The following is a 19,335-nucleotide window of genomic DNA, read 5'->3' as shown; positions in this document are numbered from 1 at the left end:
TGTAAATGGGGGAGGCTAATCCAATTTTTAACTTTGTTCTGCAATCTAAACCTGTTATTCTGCTTACTCTTATTTGCTGGCAGCCTTACTGTTCTTGCACGATTGATGACAGCAAAGTTTTTACATGTTGAAATTCGAGAAAAAGGTGGAGCTTATGGAGGGGGAGCAAAAATGGGCCATGGTGGACTGTTTTCCTTTTATTCTTACAGGTATTATATTTGTCTAAAGCAGTTCTTACAGTTTTATTTGAATATTTACTATTAAAAAATTTATAATGAGATATTTCAATATTTTATTTAGAATACCTAATGATCATTAATGTTTTATGGAATTTTTATATTAGAACTATTCAGAAAATATCAGGTGCACTTTTTAATTTTTCTTCCAGACTTTTGAGAGCAGTGAGACCAGAATAGAGTATGGTTACATAGATGAATGTTTAATGTTATATTCCTGCTTGTTTTTCTTATTCTTTTAAATAACATGAGATACTGTTGTAATTTATTTGTCCCAACTATTTACCTATTGGTTATTCATTCTCTTACATCTGTGAATGAAGATTTTTGTAATCTTTTATAATGTCCTGTGGCACAGAAATGCGGACTACCATACAGAGCATCAAAGGATGGAGAAATTGGTCATGATAACCCTTGAGCAGAGGCAGCTAGAGAACCATTTACATGCCAATAGAATTAGGAGCTGTAATTAATGTCATTGGATTTTGTTTGATAGCCAAGTGAGACAAAAACTAATTATAAGAATATTTATATACAGTTTTAAGTAATGGTTAGTTTTATTAGAATATAATAAAAAAAAAGTTTTTCAGCACTTGTGGAAGAGGAAAACAGTGGTTGTCAGTTATACTTACAATAGACAGGGCTTAAATTCCTGGCCAAGTCATAGTTATCGTGGAACGTGCATGTTCTCTCTGTGTGGTGTTTTTGTTCCACACCCCAAAAACGCTAGTGTTTGGTTAATTGGCAGCTCTAGCTTGTCACCGTGTGAGTTTTGCTAAGAATGTGACTGTGCACTAGGTTTTCAACCCTGTTCCCTATCAGTATGACAAAATGGATCGGAATGGATAAATGAATTTTTAGTATTTTTCCAACACATAAATAGCCATTTTTGAATTCAGACTTTATAATTATTACAGTATTAAAGTATAATACCTTTAAAATTATTTACCCACTGTAAATTTTCATATCTTATTTTTGTAACAACATTGAATAACAGTGGAAATAGACCATTTAATGCAAAAGCAAAAACAGACCTCTGCAAAACAGTCTAAATGTATTACTAATATAGGACACAAAATAATTAATCAATGTAAATATTCATCCTCTGCATATCAGTATTTAGTTGATGCACCTTTGGCAGCCATGACAGCCTTGAATCTATGCTCATAGCTCTCGTATCAGTGTTGCACATCTGGATGTTGCAGTTTTTTTTTTTCCCTATTCTTCTTGAGAAATTGCTCCAATTCTGTCAGGTTGCATGAGAACCATGAGTGAGCAGCATTTTCCAAGTTTAGCCACAGATTCTCAATAGAATTGTCATCTGGACTCTGACTCGGTCTTCCCAGGACATTAATGCTCTTTTTAAGACATTCCTGAATAGCATTTGCTTTATGCTTAGGGTTGTTGTTTTGCTTGAAAACCAATCTCCCAAGGCACAGATTTGTTGCAAGACTGCCTTAGGTTTTCCTCAAGGATTCCTCCGTATTTTACTGCGTTCATTTTACATTATATTCTTACAACCCTTAAAGGGGATGGTGCAAAAGAAGCCACCCCACAGCATATGATGCCACCACCACCACGCTTCATGGTTTGAATGGAGGGTTTTTGATCATTTGCAGTATTTGGCTGTTATTCTGATAGTCAAAAAGGTTAATTTTGATCACAACAGACCATGTAACCTTCTTCCAGTTGACTTCAGAGACTCCAATGTGCCTCCAGGCAAGCTTCAGCTGAGTTCACATATACTTTTTAAGCATTGATTTCTTCTTGCTGCTCTCCCATGAAGCTATGACTGGAAAATCACCCATTCAACAGTTGTTTTACAGTACATACAGCCTCCCCAGTCTCAGCCACTGTAGCTTTCTTTTGTCCCACTTCAGAGTTATTGTAGGTCTTTTTGTGGCCTCCCTCACTGGTCGTCCTCATGCATGATTACTCAGTTTTTGTGGCTACACCGCTGCTAATTTAGGTGTATCATATTTAAAAAGGGTAAATACATATGTGCTCAATTATATTGTGTTTTATAATTAATTTAGAACATTATGATTTTTTTGATATACCTTGTTAATCCCAGAGGGGAAACTGTCTTTTTTCCATGATCTTGTGGAGGCCTGTTTTCACTTTGACATTAAAGTCTTTTTCTAATGGTCAGTGTCAAAAAAAATAAAAATGAAATCCACTGTGATTCAATATTGTATAATAACAAAATGTGCAAACTTCCAAGGATGTGATTACTTTTTATAGGCACTATACTTCATAAAACTACTTAAATTTTCTCTTGAGTTATGCATACATTTTTAAAATCTTTTATGAAAGTGTTCAGTTTAAGATTTATGCTTCAAGCATTATAAAACAGGGTATGTTCTGTAGATATAAGCCAGAGAGTAGAGCAGAAAAAAACTAGTTACTCATCTTACATAATGTGTAACTGTGTAAAACTACTTGTACTGTATTAATGTTTTTTGTTATACTTTAGTTGGAAGATTATATTTTCCTTCTGATCAATATACACTTACACATTTTTTAGTGCTTTCTGTTCTCAGAATTGATCTGCCTCTAGATTGAATTTTGCCTTATGTATTATATATGAATATTTTTAAATACTGTATGTATATTCAGACAAAGATTTTTTTCATTTATCCTGTATGTGGAATAAAGGTGTGGTAAACCATAAATTATTCATACATAATACATAATTTAGGTTTATTCTAGATTAACTTTAACATTAATAGAGGATCAGTTGTAGTTACTGTTAAAATATGTATAGTGTGTGAATATATGTATTTTTTCATCTTTCTCTCTCTCATATATACTGTATATATACCCACACACACTCTCATATATTATTTTGCCTGTCATTGTATAAAACTTGCTCTGATCAAAATAATGCAGATCCCTTGGCACCCACAAAAGGTCCTGAGAACCCTCTACATAGCCTTCCAATACCAGCAACTGCAATATTTGTGCAGATGGCAGTGGTTTCCTTTATCTGCCTTCTCCACTCCTGCCTTATTGCTGCATAGCTTTTATCTTAGTAGTAGTAAATGCCAGTCATAGGCTGTGGTGTTGAGTGGTTTCTGAGCTTGGGGTTAAATGTGCAGAGCCAAGTCTGGGCATCCTGCTTGCCATGCATTACAGCGCCACTAATACTGCACCTTTACCTCTTTTACATTATTTCTTGCAACATTAAATTCTGAAGATGTTCTGTAAATTTGTAAAACTGAGCATATTCAACTGTTTTTTTTATTACAGATGAATAGGTATACCTTCACTTTCAAGAATTAACCAAAATATTAAAGTGTTCATAAAGTAGGCTGAATATAGGAACATAATCATACAAATAATTCATCTTCAGGGGTAGTGTCTATACAGTGGGTGGCATCTGTCCAATGTGCTCCAATTAGAAGGGGCTGAAATCTTTGAGGGCCTTCATTCATGGAATGCTAGATTGACTAGAGCATTTTGCTCCCTGGCATCCATGGTAAAGTCAAGATGGATGATCACCAGTACCCACACAAAATCATCCTATACTGTCTCAAGAGAAGAAAAAGCAAGCAGGCTGTACTAATTGCAAATAAAAGTACAGTACAACACTTTTAGAAAATGTGTAGTCCAGTCAGATTAAGTTGAGAAATGACTGAATTTTTAAGCAATCAGTTTTTCCTTTTGGTCTTAGTATTTTTTACAGTGCATTGTTCTGCATTTTGCTAATCTGTTGCTGACTCCTTTGTTTAAATTTAGAGATCCAAACTGCCTAGAAACTCTGTCTACCTTCAGAAATGGATCTGAATGGGCTAAAGCTGGACAGTTCAAGGAGCAGGACATAGATGAAGCCAAACTGTCTGTGTTTTCAGCCGTAGATGCACCAGTAGCACCATCAGACAAAGGCATGTAGTTTCATAGTTACTTTTAAAATATCAAAATTAATAAAATCACAATATTATAATTTATTTGATGGTTTGATTTTTTTAGAGCGGTAACATGAGCAAATTCTAGAGCTTATTGCATTTCAGTCTTTCTGATTAGTTTAATATTTGAGTTTGTATAAATCAGTAAATATAGTTGCTAGAATTGAAGCAGGTGGCAGGGCCCCAGGGATGCCTTTTCAGCATTGTGTGGAATAGCAACCAGGGGTGGTGATCCCCATCTTTAAAAAAGTGGACTGGAGGGTGTGTTCCAGTTGTAGGGGGATCATACTCCTCGGCCTCCCTGGGAAGGTCTATGCCAGGGATCTGGAAAGGACAGTTTGCCTGTTGGTAGAGCCTTGGATCCAGGAGGAATAATGCAGATTTTGTTCCAGTTGTGGAACACTGGACCAGCTTACCTTTACAAGGATTCTGGAGGGTTCATGGGTATATGCCCAACCAGGCTACATGCATTTTATGGACTTGGAAAAGACATATGAAATTGTCCCTCGGAGTGTCCTGTGAGTGGTGTTTCAAGAGTACCAGACTTGTTCCGGGTGAATCTGGAATTCTAGTTCAGTGGGAATGTCACTGTTTCTTTTCATAATTTTCATGGGCAGACATTCCTAGATGCAGCCAAGGAGTGGAAGGTGTGCAGTTTGGTGACATTAAGAACGCATCTCTGCTTTTTGTAGATGATATGTTCCTGCTGGCTTTATCGGGCTTTGACCTCAGACCCACACTGGGCTGGTTTACAGCTGACTGTAAGGCTGCTGGCATGGAGATCTGCACCTCCAAATCTGTGGTCTTGGTTTTCTGCCGGAAAACAGCAGTGTCTCCTTTCCAGATTGGGGATGAGATGTTGCCTCATGTGAAGGAGTTTAACTATCTTTATGTTCATGAGTAAGGAAAAGGGGAAGTGGGAGATCAACAGATGGATCTCGGCAGTATCCACAGTTATGCAGACATTACATAGGTCAGTCATGGTGAAGAGCCAGCTGAACTTTGAAAGGCAAAGCTCCCGATTTACCAGTCAATCTATGTCCCTGCCTTCACCTATAGTCACAAGCTTTTGGTAGTGATTGAAGGAACTATATTGCTGATATAAGTGGTAGAAATGAGCAACCTTCACAGGATGTCTGAGCTCTTCTTGAATGTATGCACTCCTCACAAATACTTTAAAGCTGAGCTCAAAGTAGAGCCGCTGCTTTTCTGCATCCAAAGAAGCCAGTTGAGGTTGTTTTGGCATCTGATTTGGCGACTCCCTGCAAAGGTGCTTCGGGTATATCCAACTGGGAGGAGACATCAGGACAAACCCAGGACATGCTGGAGAGATTATATCTCTCAGCTGGCCTGGGAACACCTTGGTATCCCCATAGAAGAGTTGGAGTTGGTGGTGGGGAAGAGAGACACTGGGGCCTCTTTGCTTGGACTGCTGTCCCCGTGACCCAGACCTGGTTAAATGGCAGAAATTGTGTGGATGGAATTAAAGCAAATGTGTATGGACGGAAAACAATTATTTTTATACATTCTTATTTTAGTATGTTTTATTTTTTTTTTTTATATTTATGAATGTTGAAATTATACCTTATTTATGTATAAATATTTTATTAGTTTTAGTTAGTGAGAACAATTTGTGAGAAAAATGTCCATGAGAATTACATTTTCAGTACTCCAATATTTAAGAAAACGTAATTAGGCACAGAGTGAGCTATTATTGTTAATTGCAGTTAAAAATTGGTTAAATTAAGTGACTTACCAAGTGGTCTAGGCAGTTACTGATCAAATATAAATAAATAAAATTGAATAGCATGGTTCAAATATACAGAGTGGCTACTTTATGTATTCTGGTTGATTTCCCTATTTCCCCACATTTCAATCTGAACTTATTTGTAGATGGAAACTCTCACAGTGATGTTTGGCCTATCTCAAGTTCAGATTATTTTGTAGTTCTTGCATATTTCCTGTACTACAGATCGCCAGTTAGATAATAATCTAGTCTACTTTTTAAAGATGAATTCATGGGTCATGGTTCAAGAAACATTCAAAGACTTTATTTTCTAGATGTCTGGCCAGGAGCCAGCCATACATTACTGATGAAGCCCATTTGCAAGTACTGTATGCACACTGCTGCCATGAGGTACCTACCCGATAAGCAGCAGTGTTAAGATTTCAAGTGACATTCAGATGTTGCTTTATTCCTATCAAATGCCATACTGTGTGCTGTAGATGCACACCCTACATAATTACACCACCACCAGAGCCCATTGAATGTGCTTACTTTTATAGTGGTCTTTCCACCAGCATGAATGAACACAAAATATCATTCACCAGAGCAGGCAATGGTGTATTTTTTAAAATTCTACAGTATCCTTTGATTGTTTTTTTTTTTAGCCCCCTGTAACGCCACCCTCATATTTTGCAATGGCATGAGTGGAACTTTGTTTGTATGCCAACTACTGTACCCTATTCATGATTGCAACTACATCCAGTCTGTGACTTTGCTTTGTCATGAACGTCCCAGTTAGCCCCTTTCATTATTTTTAATGTGGCTGTTCACACTGAATCCACCTGTAACTCTGAACTATGTGGAAAAACTAGCAGAGTAACTTTAGTTTTGCCCCTCTGGTCTTGTTCATTGACCCTCTGAATTGACTGAATATGTGCTGACATCATTTTGGCAACTTGTGTTTCTTGTGGGTTTTATGATTTAGTAAAGTAGATATTGCTGTTGTGCATCTGCTACACTTATGCTTGATATTCACAGAGAAAATGTAACATTTTATCTTTTGCGAATAGTAGGTCTTAAACCCATTTTATCTCTTGTCAGTGTTGGGTGCAAATTGTAACATGCCTGTTTTAATATAGGGATGAACCTCTTCATGTGTGGGATTTCTGATGAACTGAAGCAGCAGTTTAGAGAGCAGTTATTTGCAGTTGACAAGAGCAGCATTGTTGATGTTGCCAACAAGTACGTAGCCTTCTATTTATTCTATTGCTTTCAGGCCAAATTCAAAGTGTTAATGACTTTCTAATTTGCCAGTAAAAGAAAGACAGCTCAAAATAATATAGTGATGGATTCTTACAAAAAAAAAAAAAAAAAAAAAAAAAAAAAAAAAACCCTTTTTCCTTTTCAGTACGGTGAGCTTGTTCTACATACCTGTAAGAGTGTGATGCCACCATAGTTGATGGACTCAGCCTTTTAAAACTTCCAATATTAAGTAAATACGTAAAGCCATGTTAAGATTTTTGATGTTGTTGAAAGCTTTGTATTGCAGTATTGTCAGTGTCACATGTAATATTTACCAAATATTTATTTACTTAATATCTAGCTGGGCACTTCTTACTTAATTTTGCTTTATTGCTATATTATGCAATGAATAATAATTTGTTTTCTTATTATGCAGGTATCTTGGATTTGGCCAAAGAACTACTGCCGTTGCAATTTTAGGGCCAGCAAATGATAAGGTTAACAGCGACCCATCATGGGTAGTGCGATGACTGAGAAAAAAATAAACACAAACACTACAAAGGAAGAAGTGCTCTGCTGCTGTCGCTCTCACCCTGAACATGTTATTTTTCCCAATTATACCTTTGCAATAAGGTATGGTAATAAGGTAATAAGGTATGGCATTCCACTGAAATTTGGTCTTTTTTTTTTCAGTGTAGATTACACAAATTCTACATTTTTCACATTTATAATACTTCATTAGAAATTCTCAGTTTTAATTCACCTGTTTTTAACCCATGCAGTGTTTGAATCAGTGCTCTGTGCCTTCTGAAACTTGGCAAAGATTATACTGAAAAACTCTCTATCGTCCGTTTTAAATAGTAGAGATCAACTGAACAACATTTGTCTGTTTTGTACACAGAAAGGATTATAACTAATAAATATATTATTGTTAATAAATTAAGTGTCTTGACTCGGAATACCTTTGTTCTGTTGCACATTGCAATATTTGAAAGGTTGTTTGTGTATGGTCCTTGTGGCCTGCTAACATCCTTTGTAATACGAGACCCTGAACTACTATGTCAGTTAGCTTTAGCCTAACTGATCTAAGGAGACAAAACTTCCTCTTTTAGCTTATGAAAGAATTGTGTTTATAATCCTTATGTACTTCTGTTAATATAATGTATTTCTGTTAATATAACAGGTTACTTACAATGTGCTGTGCACAACACTGTATGTTACATGACTGTGTAGAGTGATTAAACTTCTCCATTTACTTGCATCCTTGTTCTGTTTTTCCATTACTGAGTCCAACGAAGGTGGATAAATGTTATACTTCAGCTGAAATACAGACCTGCTTTTTTTAGGATTGTGAAATCCAGGTATCCTCATGCGTGCACACGTGATTTTCAGATTTTTTTCAGTGTACATTGAAATTTTATTTTTTTTTAACACATTTTAGGCATCCACATTAGATAAGAAAGGAAATGGTCCATTTCACTCATTCACCTTTACAGATCATCTTAGGCTACTTACTGTAAGTATGCTCAGAAGATCCAACTGTCTGGGATGTTAAAAGCAGCATTTTTTTTTTAATTTAAAATGTCTGTACAGCAATTCCCTCCTGCAATACTTTACCCTTATGTTCCATGTTTTAACTCAATGTACTGTAGGGTCACCACAGGAACCAACACTAAAGGGTGCATTCAATCATTCTGAGCCAATTTGGAGCCACCAGTCCACCTAATAGAAAAAATATTTGGACTGTGAAAGGAAACTGGAGTCTTGGATAAATTAAAAATGAATAAAGGAAAAACAAGAAAATGTAATATTCTGGTAGTTGTGACTTTGGTGGCCGTCAAAGGCAAGTGCCTTGACAGACTGACCTCTGATACCGAAACTGACTCTAGAGACATGGAATGAGACCTTTCCGTCAGCGAAGGAACCTGAGCTAGTACAGTTGTTCAGTGGTGCATTTAGGTGTAGCTGGGGTCCGCTCAATGCACAATACACACTCTGGAGCCAGACTCCTGCAGAGAGGCTAGTCTTTATTCCGTTCTGGAGATGCCCAGGGTGAGAGGCATCAGGCAGTTGTAGGCTTCTGTGTAGTCCCCCATCTTGGTGCATGTACATTGGAGTTTGCCCCAGTAAAACCTTTGCCTCCTGACGCCTTTTAGTCGGGTGAAGGGTCTGACTCTTGTCTGTGCCTATGAGCTGACAGTTGGGTCAGAGTATTTGGCCTTCTTGGAGACCATGGGGGAAGTGCTGGAAGGTGCTCCAACAGGAGACTCTTTCATTCTGCTTATGGGACATTAACACTCATGTGAGCAATGACAGTGCTTGAAAGGGTGTGATTGCGAGCACCGGCCTACCTGATCTGAACACAAGGGATACTTTATTATTGGAGTTCTGTGCTAGTCACAGTTTGTCTATAACAAATGTCATGTTTGAGCATAACGGGTGTTCATAAGTATATAAGTATAGGCCGTATGTCAGTGATTGATTTTATAGTTGTATCATCAGATATACAAATGTATTCCTTGGACACTCGGGTAAAGAGGGGAGTTGAGCTGTCAACTGATCACTATATAGTTGGATCAGATGGCAGGAGATGGTGCCAGGCAGACCCAAATGTATAGGGAGGGAGTGCTGAGAACATTTGGCAGACGCCCCAGTTCAGGAGACTTTCAAATCGTACCTCCAGATTGATTTTTCTTGCATTCCTAGGGGGACTGGGGACTTTGAATCTGAAGAGGCCACATTCGTTGACTGAATTTCTGAGGCTGCTTAGAGCTTGAGATGTAAGGTCATTGGTGCCTATCGCAGTGGTAATTTCCAATCCCAGTGGTGGACAGCAGAGGTTGAAGAAGCTGTCAGGCTGAAGAAGGAGGCCTTTTGAGCTTGGCTAGCTTGTGGGACTCCAGAAGCAGTTGAGAGGTACTGATAGGTCAGGCAGAATGCTTCACTGGCAGTTGGGGAAGCAAAAAAATTGGGTATTGGGGTAATTTGGTCAGGCCATGGAAAATAACTTTCGGTGGCCTTCAAGTGAATCTAGCAAACTGTCAGGCAGCTCAGGAGGGAGAAAGTACTTCATTCATGCAGTTTATGGCAGGGATGAAGTATTGCTGACCTCACCTGGGGATATACTTGGGTGGTGGAAGAAGCACTTTGAGTACCTCATAAATCCCAACGACATGCCTTCCTTTGAGGAAGCAGAGCCAGGGGACTCGTAGAAGGACTCACACATCACTAGAGCTGAGTTGGTTGATAAAGTATTTGGCTCTGGTGATGAATAATATTTGCCCCAAGTTCTTAAAGGCTGTGGATGTTGTTGTGCTGTCTTGGCTGACACTTCTCTTTGACATTGTGTGGAGTTTGGGTAAAGTGTCACTGGATAGGCAAACTGGGGTGGTGGTCCCCATCTTTAGGAAAGGTGACTGAAGGGTGTGTTCCAGCTTTACAGTGATCACACTCCTCTGTTTGGGAAGCCAGGATTCTGGGAAAAAGAATTGAGCTGTTTGCTTCAGATTCCAAGGCTGAACAATGCAGATTTTGTCCCGGTCACAGAACACTGGACTAGCTTTTTGCCCACACAAGGACTGTAGAGAGTTCATGGAACTATCCCCAAGCAGTCTACATTTTTTTGTGAACTTGGAAAAGGCATATGACCACGGCCATCAAAGAGTCCCATTTGCTATGAGGGTCAGTACCAGACCATCTGTTGTGGGCTATTCGTTCCCTGTACAACCGGATCACAAGCTCAGTTCACATTGCTGGCAGGAAGTCAGACTTATTCCATTGGGGGTGTGACTCTGCCAGCACTGCCCTTTGTCTCTGATTCTGTTCATTACTTTTACAGACAGAATTTTTAGGTGCAGCCAAACACTGAAGGGTGTCCAGTTTGGTGACCTCAGGATCGCATCGCTGCTTTTTCGGATGATGAGGTCCTGTTGGCTTCATTGGCATGTGACCTTAGACACACACTGGGGTAGTTTGAAGCGGAATGTATAAGTGGTCGGGTTGAGGATCAGCACCTCCAAGTCCAAGGTCATGGTTCTCAGCTGGAAAAGGGTGGAGTGCCCTTTCCAGGTTGGGAATGAAGTACTACGCTGAAGTGGAGGAGTTTAAGTTAAATCTTGGGATCTTGCTCACAAGTGAGGGAAGAGTGGCTTCAACAGTTATGCAGAGGTTGTACCACTTAGTCACGGTCAATCTACATTCCTGCAGTCACCTATGGTCATGAGTTGTGGGTGGTGACCAAAAGAACTAGATCACAGATGCAAGCATTAGTAATGAGTTTCCTTCACAAAGTGTCTGGGCTCAGCCTTAATAATAATAATAATAATACATTTTATTTATTTGTAGGCGCCTTTCTAAACACTCAAGGACACCGAACAATAGACAAAATACAGATTATAAACAATAAGTAAAATACAAAAGTTAAAATCAGACAGAGCAACTGTAATCAAAGAGAAAAAGCAGTCATAAACAAATGAGTTTTAAGTTTAGATTTGAAAAGTGAAAATGATTCAGTATTTCCAAGCTCAGATGGTAGTGAGTTCCAGAGCTGGGGAGCAGAGCAACCAAATGCTGTGCTCCCCATAGTGGTAAGACGGACGAAGGGGACAGTCAAGTGGATGGAGGAAGAGGATCTAAGGGTACGGGAGGGAATGGCAACATGGAGGAGGTCATACAGATATGGAGGGGCAAGGTTGTGGATAGCCTTAAATGTTAGTAGGAGAATTTTGAATTGAATGTGGAACTTAACTGGAAGCCAATGAAGCTGCTGCAAAACGGGAGTGATCTGGTGAATAGAGGGAGTTCTAGTAATGATGCAGGGAGCTGAATTCTGGACCAGTTGAAGCTTATAAAGAGATTTGTGAGAAAGCCCAAAGAAAAGGGAATTACAATAATCCAGACGAGAAGTGACAAGGCTCTGAACAAGGATAGCGTTGGTGTGGGGAGTGAGGGAGGGGCAAATACAAATAATGTTACGTAAGTGGAAATATACAGACCGGGAGATGTTATTGATGTGGGACTGAAAGGATAAAGTACTGTCAAGGATGGCACCCAGATTCTTAACCTGTGGGGAAGGGGAGACAGAAGAATTATCAATAACAAATGTAAAATGATCAGTTTTGGATAATGTTGATTTTGTACCAATGAGGAGAACCTCAGTTTTGTTACTATTTAATTTAAGAAAATTTGAAGAAAACCAGGATTTGATTTGTGCTATGCAATCAATAAGTGAGGAGGGTGGAAAGGAAGCAGTAGGTTTACTAGTGAGATAGAGCTGGGTGTCATCAGCATAGAGTGGAAGCTAATGTTATATTTACGAAAGATATTACCAAGGGGAAGGAGGTAAATAATGAAAAGGAGGGGCCCAAGGACAGAGCCGTGGGACACACCTGAAGTAACAGCAGTGGGTTGGGATGTGAAAGTTTTAAGCTGAACAAACTGAGTGCGGCCTGAGAGGTAGGATCTGAACCAATCAAAGATAATCTATTGAGAAGAGTAGTGTGACAAATAGTGTCAAAGGCGGCACTCAAGGAGGATGAGAATAGTAATTAAACCAGAATCAGCTGCCATAAGGAGGTCATTAGTAATTTTTATAAGTGTCGTTTCTGTACTGTGGAGGGGACGAAAACCAGACTGGAACTGTTCATACAGATTATTTTGAGATAAATGAGAATGAAGTTGAATAGCCACTATTTTTTCAAGAATTTTGGAAATGAAGGGTAGATTAGAAATAGGATGAAAATTACTGAAATTAGTCTGATTGGCACCAGGTTTTTTCAGTATTGGGGTTATTGCAGCAGTTTTAAAAGATGAAGGAACAGTACCAGTAGTGAGAGGGTCCAGTTGACAGGAGGATGGCTTAGACTTACAGACAAGATCTGAGATTTCTGAGAAAGTAGGAAGCTGAAAAGAGGAAAATGAGCGAGTTGGTGGGTGAAATTCAAATGAAGTACTGGAGGAATCCATACAGAGAGACTGATGAATGTTCTGGATTTTTACATTAAAAAAGGACATAAGGGAATTGCAAAAATCAGTAGAGTAAAGGTGAGAAGGTAAAGAATCCGGGAGTTGTGTGATATTATTAAGTAGTGAAAACAATGACTTGGTGTTGCCTTCATTGGAAGAAATCATGTGAGTATAATAGTTAGATTTAGTTTGGGCAATACATTCCTTTTCAATAAAGTACAGTATATGGTTTTTGTACATCTTTGTGAACAAAGAGTCTAGTTTTTTTACATAACCATTCAAGTTGCCGGCCTTTGGCTTTCAAAACCCGAAGTTCAGGCGTGAACCAGGGAGCAGAAAAGGAGAAAGAAACAGATCTAGTTTTTAATGGAGCGACAGAGTTAAGAATACCATTAAGTCCAGTGTTATAGTGTGAGACCAGTTCTTCAGGAGTGGATAAATTATGAATGTCCATAAGGGAATCAATACTAGAGGAAAGAGAGTCTAAGTTAATATTCTTAGTATTACAGAAAGACATGAGATGGGAAAACTTAGTGTTGGAAAGTGCAAGTTTAACATTGAATGAAATAAGAAAATAATCAGTTATGGGGAGTTCATCCGCAGTACAATCAAGTGGGTAACTCCAGAACAGCAAATCAAGTCCAAGATATGTCCTTTGGAATGAGTGGGAACATCAGTATGCTGCTGGAATCCAAAACTTTCAAGGCAGAATGTAAAGTGTCTCGTAATAGGGACATTGATATTATCAATATGTATATTGAAATCCCCCAGAAGTATTATGTTTGATGAAACAGTAGGCAAGTGTGTAAGGAAAAACAACAAAGTCGTTCAGAAAGTCATTAGGGGGCCGGTAAACAGTTGCAATAATAGTAGGAATAGGTCCATTTAATTGACACACAAGAGATCCAAAAGAACTGAAGGCAGGAAGAGACAACAGCAAGACTTTCCATTTCTCACGATACATTAATGCAAGACCTCCTCTCCAGCCAGAGCCACAAGATTGAGAGATGTAAACAAACCCTGGGGGAGTGGATTCGTTAAGCTGGGAAAAGTCATGTTGCTGCCAAGTCTCAGACACAAAAAGTCAAACTTACCATCAGTGAGGAGATCATGGATGAGAGGCCCCTTGCTCGTGAGTGAGCGGATGTTCAGCAGACCGAAGTTGACAACGGCGTTATCACATTTAGCAACGGTGTTAACCGTCCGGGCTAGGCTGGCTAACACACTGTGGTCAGTGACTCTGCCTAAATTACATGGAGGACGGCGAGAACTGGACCAGATGGAGTTTTATTATTTTCGAACTGTCACCTTGGATACTCCGGCGGGAGCCGCAGTGGATGTATCTCCGATGGGGGAGGAATATGATGTCTGGGTGGAGATACAGGACAGTCAGCGGAGGTTCAGACAGGCAAAAGCGGAGTCGGAGTAGCTCGGCAGCTGAGTACTGAAGCAGGCCTGTCGCAGGTAGCATAGCGAGCAACAGGAGAGACCAAACAAACACGAACCAAATAAATATCCTACTGGTCCACAGGTTAAGCGAAGACTCAAGACAACTCGGATGTCCAGAGAACAAAGCCAGGTAAGTTTCAAAGCGGGGATAGGCCTAAGAATAGTCCATACACAGCCAAATCAGCAATCAAGCTAGAAATCAGTCTAGCTTTAAATGATTGAAAAATAAAACTCAACGAATAAATCTGCCCAAAATGAAAATGAAAACAGCTGCTTAGTCCATTAGATTGTAAGTTAATCATAAAAAAGTTACCTGAGAGCAGCAGCGACCAGTCACGCAGGTGTTCGCTCAACCGGAAGTCAGAGATATGTTGAGGAGTGCGGGTATTCAGGAGGGGCTCAAAGTAGAGCTGCTGATCCTCGGCATCAAAATGAGCCAGTTGGGGTGGTCTGGGCATCGGATTGGGTTGCCTCCTGGACCCCTCTCTTGGGGAGATGTTTCAGGCATGTCTAATCAGGAAAATACCTTTATGCAGACCCAGGACACACTGGAAAGATTATATATCTCTAGGCTGGCCTGGGAACACCTCGGTATTCTCCTGCAAGAGTTAAAGGAGGTGGTGGGGAAAAGGAATGTCAGGGCATCTGTGCTTAGGCTGCTGCCCCAGCTCCCCAGACCAGATAAACAGAAGAAAATAGATGGATGGATTGTACATTTATAGTAAAACCAACTGTCAAAACATTTATAATTAGTACCGCAGGATCAAAATGGGTAGTACAGTATGAATATATTCACAGCTTGGACTTTATGTGTGAAAGAGATGGGGATTCCAGCATGGAGTGTATAAAGAATGAGATGATCATCATGGACAGCCTCATTCATCTTAACATGTGCATGTGCTAAAATGTATTCATTGACGTCTTCTCTCCAGTATATTATACATAAATATTGTACCGCTTGTAATCAATGCTAAAGATTAAAATTCATCATCACATTTATTACAGAATACGAAGATCATTTAGGAAGTTTCCATTTTCACAAACTCTTTGGTAGCAACACAGTTTGCAGACTAGGCTTGTCAGAAATATCATTTTGTTAGTTTTATGACATTTGATGAGTTGAGGTTCTTGTTTGTATCCGCATATGAAGGACACATTAACTGGTTAACAACACTTACCAAGTGTGAAGAGTATTATTTAATGGACACCACATGACTTTATTTTCCAAATCTTTATCTTCTTGTTAGATTTGCAACCCACCTTAAGGCTACCTTTGTGAAATTAAACTTGTCAGTTTCAGATTATTACTTCAGCATTCATATAAAATAGCTTTTGTTCATTTGTTTTCAAGTTTTAATTGCTAATGCTTTGTAGTAATGTGTTTTTCACTGAATTGCAAGAGCAGAAATTACTTATAACTGGGGACAGCATCCTATTAGTCTATTAGTATATTAATATGAATTTAGTGTTTGCTGAATAATTTTCAGGAATTTCAGGAATTAAGTACAATGTTTCAGTAACCCAGCTAATTACGCGTCACATAGTTTATATGCTTCCAATTACATATGGCATGTCAAATGACAGGATGTTATGATGTTACATGTGTTTATGTATTTTAATTGTTTTTATTGTTTGAGTTGTTATACATTTGATTTTTATGTTTTCTATAATGTTTATAATTGCTCACTATTTCTTTCTTTGTGAGTAGAACCTTAGCAGGTGGGACCACCTGTTAATCACTGTTTGAGAACTGCCCTATAAAGGCCATGGAGATAAGCAGTGTAAGTAGAGATCATTGTGATAGTTATTGTGAATTATTATCATTTCTTGGTTTTGATTTTCTGCTATACTGTATTTGCATTTTCTAAGGAACCTGATTTCTGGACTGTGACTCTTGAGACTTGCTTACTATGAATTGCCATTTAGGCAACTGTTTGCTCTGTGGAGCTCTTTCGGCAATGTTTTGGTATTTTGCAAATTAATCTTATTTTTCTAAAGATTATTTTCATAGTCTGACTTTCCAAGCTAAGATTTTACAGTTTCTAATTCTTTGGAAGGCACTTGGGTATTTTTACACATTTAAGTTATTTTGAGGCTTAAATCTCTTTTGGGCCTGCAAGGCCTGTGAGGTTAGAAGCTGAACACATTAAGAGTGAGGCTGGCCTGGCTTGTGAAGGATTTTGGAGGCCTCAAACCCCTTTTGCTTTCATGGTGACTCCAGATCATGACACTGGAGAGATTTAGTCGAGTCACTGGCCAATGTGGAAGTTTTTGAAAACTAACTCAATAAATGCAATTTTGGAATGGTGTGTTCATGACTGTATGAATATGCGTGATGTTGGTACCCTGTCCAAATTTGGATGCTGTCTTGTGTTCGGTGCAGCTTGAACAGGCAGTGAATCCCAGCACTCAGAACCAGATACACCTGAAAGAAAATGAGATGTTGGACTGACAGCTGTGTAGCCATCTATCTTACTAAACCACAGTTAATTTATGCACGGCGGATGCACTGAGGCTCATGCACACTGCGGCCTTGGCGCCCGCTCCAGAGTTAAACGCACGCATGCGCACTGCGGCCTTGGCGCCCACCCCAGAGTCCAGAGTCAAACGTAGCGGCTTCCCAAAACGCGGCGGCACCCGCCCCAGAGTCAAACGCAGCGGCTTCCCAGAGTCAGTAGGTGGCGCCCAGACAACACAACCTGTACAGTCATGGATACAAACAATGAACGAAGGCGCCCACACAAAGAAACCGTTTTAGTTCAAATAGGGTTACTGAATTAAATGGAAACTTTACCATGCCTACGACCTGTGAACTACACCTGAGGTGAAGCGTGCACGCCAGGTTGTACAGCCGCCCTGACGCGACTACCCACACCACCGCATATACCCTCCATGATATTTCATCATGCAGCGGCTTCCCACCGAGGTGCATATTGCGCCGTGGCGCACGCCCCAGAGTCAAATGCAGCGGCTTCCCAGAGTCAGTAGGTGGCGCCCAAACCACACAACCTGTTCACTACACTTGTTCTAATCCACTGTGCCAGTAATATAGATCACATAACGGTCACAGACTCAAACCCAGCGGCTTCCCCGACTCACACAACAACCTGTAAACTAAACTTGCTGTGCTCCACTCTGCCAGCAGTCGGTGTCAGAAAAGGCAACAGAATCACGTCTCCACAAAACGAAACCTCTCTAGTACAGATATGCTTATTGAATTAAATGACATTTCCCCAGACGCGCCCACCCTCCATGATATGTCATCCATCCAAATATCTGACGGAACAGAAACTGATTGCCATTCTTGGATTTCCGATTCGCTAGGGCTTACTTGTGTTCGTAAGAATCCAAGGTTGTTAAACGCAAGGCCTTCATTCCTTTTTCACAGCTAATCAAACTGCACCAGTCACTGAACTCGTGCAACTGACATTTGGTTGGTCGCATCATCCGCCTCTAAAAGCACGTGCAAATCAAGTATTGTTATTTCTCAACTAATTCTATAATGGCATAACAGCAGCAATGATGAAAGCCTTTCTGCCTGTTAAGTATTTATTATTATTTTAGCAAACCATGTCCATGTTATTCAGCCTTGACCACTCCCCTCCACACCACTCGCCCAATCATTACTCCCACTGTGCACATCCTCTTTCCATACCACCCTGTGATACTCTCAGTGCTAACTTGCCCTTCAACGCAGTCAGTTATAATGGCAAGGCAGAAAAGCAAATTATCTATTCAAGAATGTCGAATTTTACATTGCGATAATGTAAGGGTAAATTTCGCACAAACATTCAGAAGTTTTTCTTTACGCAAAGAACGATAGACACTTGGAAATAAGCTACCAATTAGCATGGTGGACAGTAAGACTTCAGGGTCTTTCAAAACTCGACTATGTTTTTTTGGAAGAAATAAGTGGATAGGACTGGCGAGCTTTGTTGGGTTGAATGGCCTGTTCTCGTCTAGAGTGTTCTAATGTTCTAATGATAGGAAAAGAGCAGCAAGAGCTGATAATGAACATCGGGGAAAAAAAAAAAAATCCGGAACAATATACGAACATAAATGTAAAAAACCAACATTTATACAATGTAAGTTAGAGGATAAAGTAATTCATAATATTGTTTTTGATGTGGTGTTAATGTAATTTACTTTTAACTTTTACTATGTTTTATTATTCATTGGCATTTAAAAAAGACAGTTGTAGTGAAATATTCAAGTAACTGGTTTTCTATCTATAATAACTAAGGACCAAACCGTCTTCCTCCCACACCCTGCACACTCTTCTTTATACCATTTCTTTAAATACCATCACTTAAATACAATCGCTTTCTCTAATGGAGGAGTGTTCTGACACCCTTCGAGTGGCTTATCCGCGAGATAGAGGGTGTCTAGTGCCTGACCCTGGGAATGGCAAGTGAAGCAAGCTGGGAGAGGAGCCCCCTAGTGTGTGTGTGTGTGTGTGTATATATATATATATATATTATAAGGCAATCTACATGGAAATTCAAGACCTGATATAGCTATCTTTTAGTAGGTGCAGGGCAGGCCAGGAAATGTTAAGGAGGTGGACACTGACACAACACTCCTTCCTAAGCCATAGCTCGGTCAGCTTTGGCTGTTGCAGTGGCTTTGTTTCATTCCAATATGGTGTGCCTAACATCAAACTTTATAACTCTCAACTATAAAGAAGTCGTGAGCATTGCTGTAACAAAAAATAAACGTTCAATTGTTGTGAACCCTTTTTTAGCTAACTTATTTAACATAATCCATATTACTAACCGAGAATGCTAAACCGGATGATGGACGCAGGCAC

General features: G+C 39.5%; 1 protein-coding gene across 2 annotated transcripts in view; it reads left to right on the top strand.

Annotated features, from left to right (window-relative positions):
- The window catches only part of pitrm1 (pitrilysin metallopeptidase 1), an 827,899-nt gene that overhangs the window by 49,686 nt on the left and 758,878 nt on the right, over positions 1-19,335 (top strand). Inside the window, exons 24-27 of one of the 2 annotated variants that reach the window (XR_007935355.1) lie at positions 84-209; positions 3,978-4,123; positions 7,010-7,112; positions 7,549-7,758. Coding sequence is in view for 1 of the 2 variants with exons in the window: in XM_028804106.2 (XP_028659939.1) it covers positions 84-209; positions 3,978-4,123; positions 7,010-7,112; positions 7,549-7,642 (469 nt within the window). In the remaining variant the exon portion in view is untranslated. Of the gene's footprint in view, positions 1-83; positions 210-3,977; positions 4,124-7,009; positions 7,113-7,548; positions 8,374-19,335 lie in introns of those variants that run through there. The other variant, XM_028804106.2, reaches the window with a different exon arrangement.

Source organism: Erpetoichthys calabaricus, chromosome 6 (assembly GCF_900747795.2).
Source record: "Erpetoichthys calabaricus chromosome 6, fErpCal1.3, whole genome shotgun sequence".
Lineage (NCBI taxonomy): Eukaryota > Metazoa > Chordata > Cladistia > Polypteriformes > Polypteridae > Erpetoichthys > Erpetoichthys calabaricus.
The sequence above is the reverse complement of the archived record's forward strand: the minus strand, read 5'-3'. Positions and strand labels throughout refer to the sequence as shown.